The sequence below is a fragment of the Camelus bactrianus genome, chromosome 3 (assembly GCF_048773025.1).
Source record: "Camelus bactrianus isolate YW-2024 breed Bactrian camel chromosome 3, ASM4877302v1, whole genome shotgun sequence".
Classification (NCBI taxonomy): Eukaryota; Metazoa; Chordata; class Mammalia; order Artiodactyla; family Camelidae; genus Camelus; species Camelus bactrianus.
In genome coordinates this window covers 99,260,250-99,274,850 of record NC_133541.1, presented here as the reverse complement: position 1 = coordinate 99,274,850, position 14,601 = coordinate 99,260,250, and the positions used below count along the sequence as shown (strand labels likewise).

Genomic DNA, 14,601 nt, shown 5'->3' with positions numbered 1-14,601 from the left:
CCTCTCTGAACCTCAGCTTCCTGATCTATAAAAGGGGATAACAAATCAATGCCATCCTCACAGGGTTGTAAGGATTAAGAAAGCTGGAAAGTGCAATGGATGGCCCAATGCCTGGCACACGGGCAACAAGCTCTATGTCTTGTGAGGTGGGGGATACTGTTAGCACCTCTAACCAAGGATAGAGGCAGAATATGGAGGTTTTAGGGGGCTGGGGAAAGGGGGCTCTTTCTAGTAAGTTTCCCCTCACCTGTGGACAGTACTCCAATTAGAATTGGAAACACACGAGAGGAAAAAAATGTCCAGAAAGAGGAGATGTGTTTATTCAGCCCACAGAGGTTTTCTGGTGCCAGTGCCGCCCTTGCTGAGCTGCAAACCGCAGCCCTGAAGCCAGGTGGTGTCACCCAGAGTGATTGGCAGTGATGGGGGTGGCACTGGGACACTAGACCTGGCTTGTAGAGGTTAAGAAAGCTCTTGTAGGAGGCACCACCTGAAAAGGGAGGGAGGCATCAGTCAGGGAGAGAGAAGGCAACAGGAAGCAGTCCTGCATGTGGACAGGGCTGGGGTCGCTGGCCACCAGAGCCCCCAGCCCCAGCCCTACCCCCAGCCCAGGCCTGGAGCCCTGCAGGACCCGGCTCTCCTCCCCTGGACCCACCCCATCTTCATGCCCTGCTGCCTGGAATCTGAGGCAGCCCTTGTTCTCTGGCAGGAGGGGAATTTAATGCCACTGAGGGATGGCAGGTCGACAGGCGAAGAGAGATGAAAGTGTCCGCTCTGGCAGCTGGGTCGGTGGCCTCGTGGGACCCTCCCATCCCTTCTCTATCTTCCCCAGCCATTCTCAACTCAGTGTGGCAGGAAGAGCCCTCAAGGGGCCCTCAGGGGAGCTGTGGACCACTAGGGACAGGACTCTCTGCAGGGCTGTGTGAGCTTGGGGGCAGCTGAGCCTCTCTGTGCCGATTACCTGCCTACAGGGTGCCTGGGCCAAGATCTGTGTTATTAACATGCTGGTGGCTGCTGTCCCTCCCCCGCCTTGGCTGTTGTCAGCAGTGCCTGTCAGCAAAGAGCTGCGGGTGGGCAGTGGGGGGCCAGGGCTGGCTGCACAGTGACCTCCATCCATCCATCTCTGGCACCTGGGAGGGAGTGGGAGCCGGTGCTGCAATCAGGTCAGGCCTAAGCAGCCTTGACTGCAGCAGAGTCATGCAGCCATCACTACCTCCTTCTTTGTGACAGCACAGAGCTGGGCTGAACCTGGGAATAGAGGCTGGGGCCCCAAGACAGAATCTGCCCCTGGGCCACCAACGCCATGTGCTTGTTGTAAGTACTATGTGTTTTGTTGCTGTGAGGTGACCTTGTTGCTCTGCAAAGCACCCTGCCAAGTGTCCCACCCTACAATCCCTGGTTATTCTGCCCTTTTTTCCTGGGAACAGAGAGGCAAGGGCATTTGGCCAAGGTCATCCACAAAGGCACATGTACAAACACACACACACATGCAGAATGTGGCTTTGACACACAGTGACCACGAAGAGAGGACTAATATGTCCAGATTCAGACTCCCAGGCCCTCTTTCCCATCCATGCAGGGGGCCTGTCTCCCCAAAGCAGGCTAGTGCAAGGGTCTGACAGCCAGGAGCCCAGGTTCTAATCAGTGCCTTACTACCATCTTGCTCTGTGACTTGGGCATGTCACATGTGACTCTTGGGCTTCAGTTTGTCACCTGTAAAACAGATAATCCCTATCCCGATGACTTTCTGGAGCCAAGGGAGCAAATATACTTAACAAATGGAAATCATCCCAGGCTGAAGACAGCCTCCAACTAGCCTTGCGCCGTGGGGAAGTACCCATACAGGGCCCAGTTCTTGGCCTACAATCACCCAATACACCACAGGGGCTGTCCTGCTTCCTTCTTCCTGCACAACATGACCACAGTAAGCTCATAGCAGGGGGTCCAAGGCCCAGTGTGGAATGTTGAATCAGGCTTGGAGGCATGCAACAGGGGCCCCAGTTTGAGTCGGGGGATAAGGGCAGCAAGGGACTAGGTCAGAACAAACCCCACTGCCGTCGGTGGGGGAGAGGGTGCTTGGCAGGCGCTCGGCAGGCTAGGGTGGGGAGAAGCCTTTGGCGGCCACAGAGAACAAAGAAGCTGGGGTTGCCAGGATATTCTGTGGCGCTGAAGCCGGCGGTGGTGGGGCTGGGAGAGGGGCTGTGGCGGCCGTGGGAACCATGCCTGCTGCCCCCAAGCCAGCTCCCCAACCTAGACTGGGCCTCAGGGGCAGGTTGGGGGTAAGAGGGGCTGCCAGAGCCCTCACTCTGTCCACAGAGTTGCACGGCTGTCAGGGCAAAGACCTAGGAAATGCTGCAGACAAACACATGGTGCATGATGTCAGCATCACCAAGGGGATCACAGGTGCACACTGACACACAATGTCACGAGCACACACCCAGGGTTATAAAGGCAACGTCACAAGGTCACAGCATGGTCACAAGCCAGCGTCACATTCACACAGAATCCCTGATATCAGTCTCAAGGCCACACCCACAATGGTCACACAGACACAACACAAACCACAGAGAACCACCCAGTGTCTTGTCACAGGGTCATGCATGCCATACAATATCAGTGTTGCATATCCAGTGTCACACATTCAGTTGTACAACCTAGTATCAGGCTGGGTCTATTACAGGATTGAACAATGTCACAGGATTATATATGCAATGTCACAGAATGTCCCCAAAGTGTGGGGCTGCTGACATGAGGTCTCACATCAGTCTACCTCACAGTCGCAGACCCATTTTAATAATGTCACAGTGTCACACAGAGCCACATGGCTGCACAAGGCCTTACACAGTTGTCAAGGCCTTGAAGCATCTCTCTCTCCCTCTCTCTCTCTCTCACACACACACAGAGAGCTACAAGGAGGCTGGGTTTGTCTCCAGCCCCATGTGCACTCACTCCCAGCCTCTCCAACCATACCCTGCCACCCAGGTTGGGGGACGGGGTGCTTGAGGTGAAGACCCGGGTCACCAGGAGGTCAAGCTCCCAACTGTAGCAGAGGGGAGCTGAGGGCACCCCCAGGGAGGGGAATTGGACATACAACTCCACAGGGAAGCCTGTCTCTAAGTACTTCTCAGTCAGACGGAGAGCAGCAGGGGTGAGCCTGCAACAGAAAGACAGAGGTAAGAGATACAGAGAGGTACAGAGACGTAGAGACACAGGAGACACGTAGAGACTCAGAGACTGGAGATGACAAGACACAGACAGAGACACGGAAAAGAGAGCCAGAGACCAGCAGGGACCATCAAGACAGAGAGCCAGACAGAAACAGGCAGAGACGGACATGCCGGAGCAGGGCCTGCCCAGCACTGGGGCAGCAGCTAGGCCACCCTGTGGAGAGATGAGATGTGGGGAGGCTGGGGCTTTAGGGAGGACACACACCCTGGGTGGAAGGTGGGGTGCATCTTGGTGAGATGTAGGTGAATAATAGTTTTAAAATAGCAGCGCCAGCTGCCATTGACTGAGTACTTACGAGGAGCCAGGCCCTTCCCTAGAGTGATCTCATCTCATCCTCAGGCAACTTCACGGCAGAGAGACTCTTACTGTCCCCGTTTCCCAGATGAGGTAACTGAGGTCTCATCATGTGTTTAGCCTCACAGCTATCCCCACCCCTGCCTGGGCCTCCTCCAGACAGAGGGGCTGGACTACCACTTCCACAAAATGGAGCATGAGAAGCCAGAGTTGGCAGAGGCGAGGGGCTACAAGCTTAGGGCTCCTGTGTTGAGGGGTGGGCCCAGGAGCCATGGCTGGACTGCGGGTTGGCACACGAGAGGATACAAGCCGGCTGAGTCACAGCATCCCCCCCTTGGGGCTGGCACCAGAGCCGTCCACCCCACACCTGTAGGCATGCCAACGAAGGCTGGCCGAGGCCATCTGCGGCCTGTGTGCTGCCAGCAGCCAGGCGGGGGGCAGGCAGAGGCCTCCTGCCCAGGTGCCCCCTGCCGGACAGGCTTCCCGCCCCTACTCCCCAGGGAGGACCCTCCCCACCTCCAAAAGGTTCTGGAGGTGCCACGGTCTGCGTTGTGCAGGGGGCGAGGGTGCCCCAGGCGGCAACACCTCCCCCTGCTCCCCGCTGGACGCCCCCTCCTTCGGCAGAGCCGCCTGGAGAGATCACAGGCAGCCACATGAAAGGGAATTTTTCCCAGGCAGAGATGAAGTTGAAAGCTGCCTCCCACCGCCCCCGCCTGCCCCCGCTGTGCCAGGCCAGGCTGCTGAGCTCCTGGTGCTCGAAGGGAGCTTGCGACACCCGGGAAGGGGTTGAGGGTCAGAGCCCCTGCCCAACATGGCTGCTTTTTCTCCTCCCCGGAACAATGGCAGAGATAGCCCGTTTCCCCCACCTCACTGCCCACTCAGCTTCAGAAGTCGCCCCTTCCCTCATCCCCAAAGCCCTTACCCACCTGAAGCCAGACCCCAACATCGTCGGTAAGTCCTTCCTCAAGTCTAGCTCCATCTCAACAAGGCTCTGAGCAGCTGGATAGAGGAAATGGTCAAGCGGATGACAGGCCTCATCCTGCAGGCCGGCCTCTGTGATGTCCAGGGGTGGGGCATGCAGCTGCCACCCCTTCCTGTTCAGGCTGCCCTGGACTAGACCATGTGGCTGTGTGGTGATTTCCCCAGACATCTGGCCCTGGAGGTCCCAGACAACCTTAGGCCAACAAACTTCCTGGGGGGTGGGGACAGTCACACAAGAGCCAAAGTCAGGGACACCTCTAGGCCCTAGTACAGCAGCCTGGAAGGGAGTAATATGGGGATGGTGGGGGGTGTCTGTGTGTGTGCCAGGCACAGCCAAGTCCCCATGAACCTGGGCTAAAGCCAATCCCTGGGGAATCACCTCAGTGGCTGGGGAGCACTAGATCCCTGCAACTGAGAAGAAAGAAATAAGAACCTGACAGGCAGCTCAGGCCCCACCTCTAGTACCGCTGGCTGCTTTGCACTGATCAGGCTTGATGACTTTAGGTAAACAGAGAAGGTAGCACCAGGTGAGTGAAGGTCCCTGGAGGTCCAGATCCTGAGGTAGTGGGTACAATCAGGCAGGCGAGGTGCTCCAGTACCAGCCACTTCCAGATTAACAGAATTTCCATCCTGTCGGCCAGGCTGGCTGCTCCTGCTTGCCCTGCTTCTGGATCCAGAGGGCCTCACGTTCCATGAGATCCCCACTCTAAATGTCCCTGGGCCATCCTTTTTCCTTTCCAAGGTGGTCCCAGCAAACCCGCCCAGCAACAGCCCCCAAGCCAGGCCCGAGAACCGGAGAGCAAGAAGCCAGTGGTGCTTCGTGACACAAACATGCATTCGTTTTATTCACAAAACAGCCTGGTTTCCTAAAACAATACAAACAGCATGTTCATCAGCAGGAAGCTGGCCATGGGCAAGGGGGCCCAGGCCTCAGGGGGCCCCTGGGCACCCACCCCCACCGGCATGGGGCCACGCAAAGAAGCCCTTTCTTCTGTTACCAGCAGCAAGGCCAGAAAAAAAGGACTTATTTTCTCTAAGGAAAGTAGCCAGGTTCAGAAATATTGAGACATGGGCTCCCCAGATCTCAATGGATAAACGACAGAACTTTCGTTTTCGCAAAATCATCACTGTTGGGGTGGGGGATCCCATTCTGGGGACCGTGGGCGCGGCATGGCTGGCCTGCCCCTCCACCCCACCCTGGGGAGGGTGAGTGGGCTGCTCCCTCCCGCTCTGCGAGCTCCTCGCGGCAGCTCCACACGCGTGGATGGATACACAGGGGCTTCGACACAGCGCCATCAACATTCTCTTTATAAACGTGAGTGGATTCTCCAGGCAAACTATGCACTATTTCATGGTCGGAAAGAATTAAAGGAAGTTTAAATGAGGGTGGAGTTAAACTGTGCTAAATTACAGTAGTGCTTATTAGTAACTAGATTTCAAAAGGTTACAGAAAATTTACATTCTCTACACAAAAACTGCATCTCCTGCACAGACAACATCAACATCGACACAGGAAGGAAACTGATTGTCCATTCTCTGCCCAGGAAGTCTCGGTACTTTATAGATTCGTCTTTACCTCTTTTTTTTGTTGTTCTTCCGAAAAAGCAGTTAAATTTTTTTTCTTTTCTTTTTCTTTTTATACTGGGGACGTGGAGATGTTAAAACGACAACAAAAAATATATATATAAAAACAGGAATGAAATCTGTGAGAATATTTTTGGTTCTAAAGACGGGTGCATCCGTTTGTCTTCGCCCGAATCCCTTGCCGGAGACCACACGAGCAGTGACATTGCACGGAGAGGGCAGCTTTGGGTTCCCGCCGCCGTCACTGAAACCACCGGAAGGCGGCTCCCGTCGGAAGCATCACCTTCTGGCGGGGGCGGGAGACAAAAACAAGGAGAGAGTTCAGTCAGGGTCCGGCTGGGCCTGGTGCAAAGACGTTCCCCCGTGGGTGGCCTCATGGCGGAGGGATGGGCATGGAGTAAAAGCGGCCACCCCGTGGAGCTCCTGCCATCCTGGCCAGGCCAGAGGAGGAGCCTGACCCGCTGGGCCACTGGAGGGCCTGGAGCACCTGGAGGCCTCCTGAGCCACTGTGCCCAGAAACACTCCATCCAGACAGGAGGACTCCTTTCCCTGGTCCAAAAGCCTTAAGCGCCAGGCGACTGTGGTACATCTGAGAGTTACAGTCACGTTTCTGTCAAATGAGTGTGTACGCGTGTGCACTGGACACATACAAGGTGTGTGCCTTGAGCTATGATACAGTGTGTAGTGTGTCTGGAGCTGTGGTGGGAAGGAAGGATGCTTGCTGTGTTTTAAGAGCTGCGTCTATAATAAGACTGGGTACTGGGCAGGATGTATGTGTGTGTGTGTGTGTGTATCTGTCTCTACACTAGATGAGAGCAGGTGCCTTTGTGTGCACACAAGTGTGTTCTCTGGACAGGAGAGCAGATACATGATGTTTGGGGCTTGGGGTGGGGGGCTAGCCACAGCTGGAATACCACTGTTTTATAACCATTCTGAACATCTGCGTCAAGCCCACTCACAGAGGGGCGGGGACAGGGCAGGGTCAGCAGGCTGAAAAGATGCTTTTGTCCCCGGGCCTGACACCACAGCAAGGTGTCATGGCTGAGGGCATGGGGACAGGCCCTGCCACAAGGGTGGTGAGAAAATAGCATGGGAACCCTTCTGCCTTCTCAAAGCCAATCCCATAGTGGACAGGGCTTGCCCATTCCCCAGGCTCAAGCCACCCCCTAGTTCCAGGCCCACAGGACCCCTGGCTATTAAGTATGCAGCCAGACTGACCTTAGGGTCCCAAGGCACCCCAAATTTGTTAACTAGGTGCCTAGAGCTAGGGTTCTTCCAGCCCTCAGAGCAGGGCAGTCAGCACTGGAGCTGCTGTATCCTTGGGTGGCCTCGGGGGTAAAGGGTGGGCTCTGAAGGGGCAAATGAGGGGCTAACCCCTCAAAGCCACAGGGTCTACCAGACAGAACCCCTCAAATGGTGCAGAGGAGAGTCCCGGAATCTTGGGTCAGGGACTGGAAGCTTTAGGACATGTCTGAAAGTCAAAGACTTAGGACCTGTGTGGGAATCTCAATACCTGACCTAGAACTCCAGGATGGGTTCAGAATCCCGAGGCCTGGAGAGAATGCTAGGCCTCTGCCTGGAATTTCATGCTTGCCTAGGTTCAAAACAACCTGAGGGCATCTATCGCAGGATGTGGCTCTGACTTGTGGGGCAGTGAACTAGTGTCTTGGAGCCTGCCCTAAAACCCCAGAGCCCAGAGATGGGCTGGGCATCCCCCAGACACTTGCCCAGGCAGGAAAGGTGGGAATAGGGGCAGGAGTGGGTTTGGACTGCCAGACAGACGCAAGAGCCCACACACCTCCCTCTAAGGCGCCGTTACCTCCAGAGCAGCGGAAGGCTTCTTTTTGAGTTCCTCACATTTTCTGAATTTGCAAATCTGATGGCCAGTCTTTCGGTTCCTACAACTGCTGCACTGCTCGCAGTTGATGCGCCGCCGGCAGGGCGCACACATGCCACAGCGTTTCCGCTTCTTCTTGCCCGAGCTGATGGCGGAGGCCAGCTCTCCCTGCATGGGGTACTCGGCCAGGCCAGCCATGTGCAGCGCACTCTCAGCCAGGAACACGCCCGCCGGGGTCATGATGAAGAGGCCTGGGTTGATGGGGAAGGCGCCCAGGTAGGGGAAGTCGGACTGGCCGTTGAGGGCTTCGGCACCCGCCACGGCCTCCATGTCAGGCAGGCCGGCGCCCGCCTCGCTCATCAGCGGTAGGTGCTCCTGCACCACGCGCTTCAGCATCTCCGTGGACTGCGCGAACTGCTGCAGCGTCAGCTGTCCCTCGGCTGCCAGCTCCGTGGCCCGCTCTGCCTTGCTCAGCAGGCTGGCCACAGCACCACTTTTGTGCTTTGAGGTAGGGTTGCTTTTGTCCACAGCCATGGCTGCTGCCAGGTCATGCCCATTGGCCAACAGGGAGGCAGCGGCTGCAGCCGCAGCAGCCTTTTCGGTAGACTCCCCGCCCATCATGCTGCCACCACCACTGCCACCACTGCCCCCAAAGGAAGAGTAGTGGGAGAGAGGGCGGGAGCGGCGCAGGCTCTTGTTGAGGGGTTCGCTGATGATGCCGCTCTTGTTCCGACGCTCGGGGGGTGGTGCATCATCCGCCACCGAGGTGGGCGCAGCCGCGGCTGCCGCCGCACTCTTGTCTGCCACTCCAGCCTTTGGGCCACTGCCACTGCTGCCACTGGTGTTGCTGCTGCTACTGCTGCTGGTGTCCTGGGGGCCACTGCCGAGGCTCGACATGGTGGGGCCGAGGCCCAGACCCCACTGTTGGGGGAGCCTGCCAACTGCGGGGGGTCCACAGATGAGCACTTGGCCCTGCTGCCCACGACAGAAACACCTGGTAGGCCTTGCTGCTCAGGGCAGGTACATGGTCAGATGTCCACGTGGCAGTGTCTTCACTCTGTCAGGGCAAGAGGATACAGGGTCAGGGCAGCAGACACCCCCTCCACCACCGCCACCATCACCACCACAATATCACATCCTGGCTAGGCATTTACGAAATGCCAACCATAGTTAGGAATTCCTAATTTGTATGATCTCACTTAAGACTCACAGAACCCTACAAAGCTGTAGCTAGTAATAACCTGTTTTATAGATGAAGAAAAGATTTGGGAGAAGAATGGACTAGCCCATGGATACACAGCCACCAAGTAGTGTGGCAGAGGCTCAGCTGGGTCTCCCTCTGCCCTGCTAGAGTCTGTGCTGGGGGCAGGAGAGAGCTGGAGAGCTTGATTAACCTTGGAGGGTTACAGAGTCACCCTCTGCTTCCTGATTGTTCACTGACCCAACTATGAAGCGGGGTGGGAACAGTCTCTGAAGGACTGGGTGGTGTAGATCAAAAAGCCTGGGAAGCTGCCCCTGGATGCTGTCTGAGATTCTTAATACACATCAATTATCTCAAGGCTCTGGCAAGTCCTGCAGATAAAGGAAACTGACTTTGTTTAACAGTTTGCCAAATAGAGCACAGAACGCTTACTTCAAGGAGCATGTATCCTCCTGCTAGAGGGCAGGCAGCACTGTGCCAGAGGGGAGGAGTGGGGGACATGCCTGTGCACACAATGGCACACCCTTCTCTCTCTTAAACCTCAGAACCCACTCTTGTCTCGACTCAGGCATCACTGCTGTGCTCTGACCTAGCTCCCAGATGGGTCTGGATGGAGGTCCCAGTGAGAGCCTAGAGAGCAGGACTGGACTGTGGGCAGGAGGGACCTCTGGCTTGTGTGAGAGGACTGAGAGCAGGTGTGACCCTCCAGGAAACGGAGCCTGTTCTTCAGGTCCGTCCACGTGTCTGCGGAGCCCCTTCCTAGGACAGAGCCTGCTCTGCTCAGGCCCCAGGACTAAGGCATGTGAGCAACCAGGCTCCTTGGCCAGGAACTCTGGAAGGAACTGTTCCAGATGGAGCGGAGTGGTAGTTTCCTCATCAGCCCTGCCTCTCTAGTGTCTGCCTGCCGCAGGCCAGCAACCCCCAGGAGAGGGGCGGGAGGACAGGGCCAGCCCGAGCAGCTGGCGACTTGAGGGGGAGGCGCACATCTGGCTGGGCCAGTCCCGCCCTGGGCTTGGGGGCGGCACACACTGCATCTTTGTCCCCAGGCAACCCCACCATCCCCTAGTCACAGGACTCCGGCTGTCCTGGGAGGTCATCTAGTCCAACCCTGTGCACTTACAGAAGGAGAAATCAAGGTCCAGTGCAGGCAAGGCCCCTGGCCCAGGACTGCTAGGGAGTGGCCGTGAGGAGGAGCGAGTGCAGGCGAGGGAAATGCGCTATCTCCAGGATGAGGTGAATAGCAGACAGCAGTAGCCAGCCAGACAATCCCTGCCCCTCCAAAGCAGGCACTAGCCCACCTAAGCTCCTTTCTAGTGAAGGCAGATGGTGGTAAGGAAGAGCTGGGCAAGCTGGCAGATTCCACCAGAACAAACCCAGGAGGGCCAGGCAGGGTGTCCAGAATGGGGGTATCATGGAGGTCAAAGTCGTAGTAAGAGCAAGAGGGCCACATATGCCCCAGGAAAGCTGTGCCCCATTCTACCTCCTAAGGTGCAAGCCCAGGCTGGCTCTTGGGCCCCTGACCTCAGAGATCAGGACCCCTCCAGGCATCAATGGCCCGGATGAGGTGCTGGGTACCAGGGCCAGTGAGATCAGGGCTGGAAATCATCATCCCAAGTCAACTCATCTAGTCCTTGCCCCTCCGAGCTCAACTCCCTGCCCTGGACCACAGCCCGACCAGCCCTAGACACAGGGTGAGGGGAGCAGACAGGAGAAGGCAGGCGCCCGCGGGCTGGAGAGGTGGGGAGGGGAGCAGTCTGCGTCCTAGCCCCTCTGTGCGTACCCCGCCTCTGCGGCCTGCTGGCTGGTGGCAGAAATCGATAGCTGCATTAACGCTGCTCTTGCTCTACTCCCTCCCTCCCTCCTCCAGGCTCCAGGATCTGGCTCTGCGTGTGGGGCGGGCAGGTCAATTAGAAGTCAGCTCCCTCCGACACAGCCGGGCCTGCCTGTGTTCAGGGCTGGTGCTGTGGCTAAGTCTCTCTGCTTTTGTCTCCAACCTGAGTCTCTCTTGCTGGGGACCAAACCTCATGTTCTCTTCATCTCTGGCCCCCCTCTTTGAATCTCTCTGATCTTTCATTCTTCTGTCCTTCCTCGGGGGCTACCGGCCCCTAGACCACCAGGTCCCAGGACATGCTGAGCTCAGGACCAGAGGACGTGATATGTCATTGAACAGGTGCTGCAGGCAGAACACTGGTTTGTCAGCCACAGAAACTGAAGGTGGGGGGTACACAAGGGGGACTAGTACACGGGGTAACTCTGTCCTCAAATCTTAGAGTGGGCAGAAACCAACATCCAGGCCCAAAGCCTGGCCCTCAACCAAGCCTGTTCCAAATCTGCCCTTGTACCTGGCTCCTCTTCTCTTTCAGACCCAGGGAAAGGCTGATGCCTTGGTCCCAGTGGACCATGACCACAGGGCCTGTGTGCTCTACTCATGGAAGGGGAAGACATAAGAGAAGACCTTCTCCCAGGCCCCAGCCTTCTACTATAGGGCACACAGCAACCCCTCCCAGGCCAGAAAGGGCCTGACAGTGCCCAGGCGGCAGGGGAGGAGCTGGGGCTGCGTTGAAGCGGAGCGGGAATGAGCGGGAGGGAAAGCTGGCGGGCGAGCGGGCGGCGGGCGCATCCATCATCGGCCCTGCCAGGAACGCATCCAGCCCCCAAAAAGAAATACTGCGCCTGAGGAGGGACAACAAAGGGCTCCGTTTCATCAGCAATGCGGAGCCAGCGCCCCGCCGCCCCGCCAGCCGCGGTCAGCCCACAAAGGACCCCTTTGTCCATGCAGGAGCCGGGCCGGCCGGGAGCTGGGACCAGGGGCTGACGGGCGGGGACAGAGCTCAGGGGGCGGGGGCGGGGGGGGGGTGAGAGGGGAACCAGTCATGGAGAGCTGGGGAGCAGAGGGGGACATGGGGCCAGAAGAATAGAGACAGGTGGTAGGGATAGAGGATTATGAGACAGAGGACTCCAGGAGTGGGTCAGAGAAAAGGGGACTGGGAGAGGACAGGGCAAAGGGTCAAGGTTAGAGAACAGAGCATCATGGGGAGCAGAGACTGGGGTGACTGGGCTCAGAGACTCAGGGCCCCTAACCCAGCTCAGAGACTTGAGGGTCTAAGAGACAAGGAAACAGAGCTCTGAGGAGAGTCCAGACCTGGGGACCAAGAGAAGGCAGTGAGCTGGACCTGCCCACGGGAGAGGGAGGCAGAGGCAAAGGCAGGGGTAGACCAGACGAGACCCACCTTGTTTGGAGCCCCAGCCCACTCCAGCCCAAGGCCTGGGAAGAGGGGTCAGTGGGTTCCTGGCCTCAGGGCTGGGCTGTGGGGCCCCACCTCCTGTGGGCTCAAGTTTACTGGCTCAGCTGGGAAGCGAGGGACAGTCAAAGCTGGAGCCCTTTCCTGACAGTGGGGCCACCCCTGCCTCTAATCCCAGGTCCCGGCCAGTCCCAGAAAGCATGGACCCTGCCCCTCCCTAGCCAGCTCTCACCAAGCAACACTCAGGTTCCCTTAACTATCCAGCCCTATCAGCTAGCATTTGTTGAGCACCTACTGTGTCCCAGGCCCTGTACTCTAGGCTTTACATGTCTTTTCTCCCTCCTTGACTCCTCCTAGTAATTAGGGAAATAGCAACTATTAACCAATTTCAGAGATGAAGAAATTGAGGCTCAGTGAGGTTCAAGCTGTGAAGCCAAGGTTAAGCAGCAGGTGCCCAGCAGGGGTAGAGCTTGAACCCAGAGCCCAAGTGTTAGTCACCCTACTCTGACCGCCTTTGTTCTATGTGGGCAACTGACAGATTAGCCCAGGGTAATGTGGCCCAGCTACCCTGAGGCTGCCCCCACCCCCACCCCCAGGGTTGTTACCATGCCATCACCTTTAGTGGTCAGGGGGTGAGCTGTCACAGACCCCAGGGAGTGTCCCCACCTGGGGGACTTGGAGAAACCCAGGCAGGAACCCGGAATGCAGGGCCAATGACATCATAATGCCAGCTGGCAATGAGGTCACCAGAGGTGATGGCAGTGCCCTCACTCCTCCCTCAGTGCCAGGGGAGCCAGGATTCATCCCCAGCAGGGCTCTGTCCTGAGCCTTCAGGCTACACAGCAATGGGGTGGAGGCAGGCGGGCACTGTGGGGTGGGTCCCTGCTGTCTGCATTAGACATGCACACAAGTGGCCCATGGTGAGATGTTCTAGATGTTAGGTTGCACACAGCCTGCACTGCCTACTCAATAGCGGACCCCTGCCCTGTGGTCCTGGGGAGAGAGCGGAGGATACAGACCCGGCACTGCCCTGGAGGAGTACACGTGAGCTGGGCCGATGGTTACACCAACCAATGTGAAACGAGAGAGCAGGAAAGGGACCGAGTGGGTCATGGGGGCCTTGCTGGAGGAAGGGGCTGCTTAGCCTGTGAGTTTAGGATGAAGAGAGATTACCAAGGGGGACACAAGTCTGAAAGTGTTCCTAAGAAATGGGGAAATGGTGCGAGGTGTGGCTATGAGGGTGGCAGGACCTTGAGGCCAAATGCAGGATTTTTTAAAAAAAAGCTTTATTGAGGTATAGTTTACATACTATAAAATTCATCCATTTCTCAGTGTAGATTTCACTAATTTGTAGTAAATTTACAGAACTGTGCAACCATCACCAATAAATCAAGGACAGAGTTTGAGCAAGGCACCACCCCCCTCCTACTCCGCTGCAGCAGCCTCCCAGTCATCCCGCCTGCCATCCTGGAGGAGGCAGCATTTCCTCAGGGCCTTCAAGCCCCAAGGCCCCCGCACAGCAGAGCCTGCATTGTCTAGCCAGGCAGGGTTGCAGACTTGCACACCCTGGCTCATCGCACCCTTCCCCACACTTCCATGCACATTCCTGCCATCCCTGCTATACCCCCTCATACCCCTCCACCCATCTTGATGGGCTGGTCTCCTTAGACTCCAAGGGAGGCAAGATGGACAGACTGACTGATGGTGGGCTGGCCAGTGGTGACGGGGAGGGGAGACCACAGGCTACGGTGGTTGAACTGAGCTGAGCAATTGGGTGTGTGTGTGGGGGGGTTTCCATCTCTGATTTCCATGATTCAGCCTGGGGAGTTTCCAAAGGGAAAAAAAGCCCCACTCAGGCCCAAGAAGACACACACGGGGACACTGGTCTTGGAGGCTAGGAGAAATGCAGGTCCTGCTGGAGAGCACAGGGCACATATCCAGCTATGGATGGACACACACATACAAGGACACATTGACCACTGTTAGCACCCAGCAGACGGCCTGGGGTGGGACATGCCCTCAATACCACTAGGGTCTCTTTAAGAGTAACACCCCAAAACTGACTGCCAAGGACTGAACTGGGCTGTGGGTCTGCAATCCTCTTTCCCTGACTCCACACCCTCTGACCTCTTATGCCCCTCTTCTCAGCACAGGCTCAGCCCCCTCGTCTGAGGACAGAAGCATGCTGCTGAGAAAACCCAGAAATACAGGGGACTCTGTTCATCCTTACTGAGCTC

At 57.0% G+C, this 14,601-nt stretch overlaps 1 protein-coding gene across 3 annotated transcripts in view; it reads right to left on the bottom strand.

The window, feature by feature from the left end:
* Positions 1–5,317: 5,317 nt before the first annotated feature.
* The window catches only part of CXXC5 (CXXC finger protein 5), a 34,217-nt gene continuing 24,933 nt past the window's right edge, over positions 5,318–14,601 (bottom strand). For all 3 annotated transcript variants that reach the window (XM_010971729.3, XM_074360755.1, XM_074360757.1), the window contains exons 2-3: positions 7,904–8,978; positions 5,318–6,370 (exon numbers count right to left, since the gene is read on the bottom strand). In XM_010971729.3, coding sequence (XP_010970031.1) covers positions 6,326–6,370; positions 7,904–8,818 — 960 coding nt within the window. In that variant the 5' untranslated portion in view covers positions 8,819–8,978 and the 3' untranslated portion in view covers positions 5,318–6,325. The remainder of the gene's footprint in view (positions 6,371–7,903; positions 8,979–14,601) is intronic.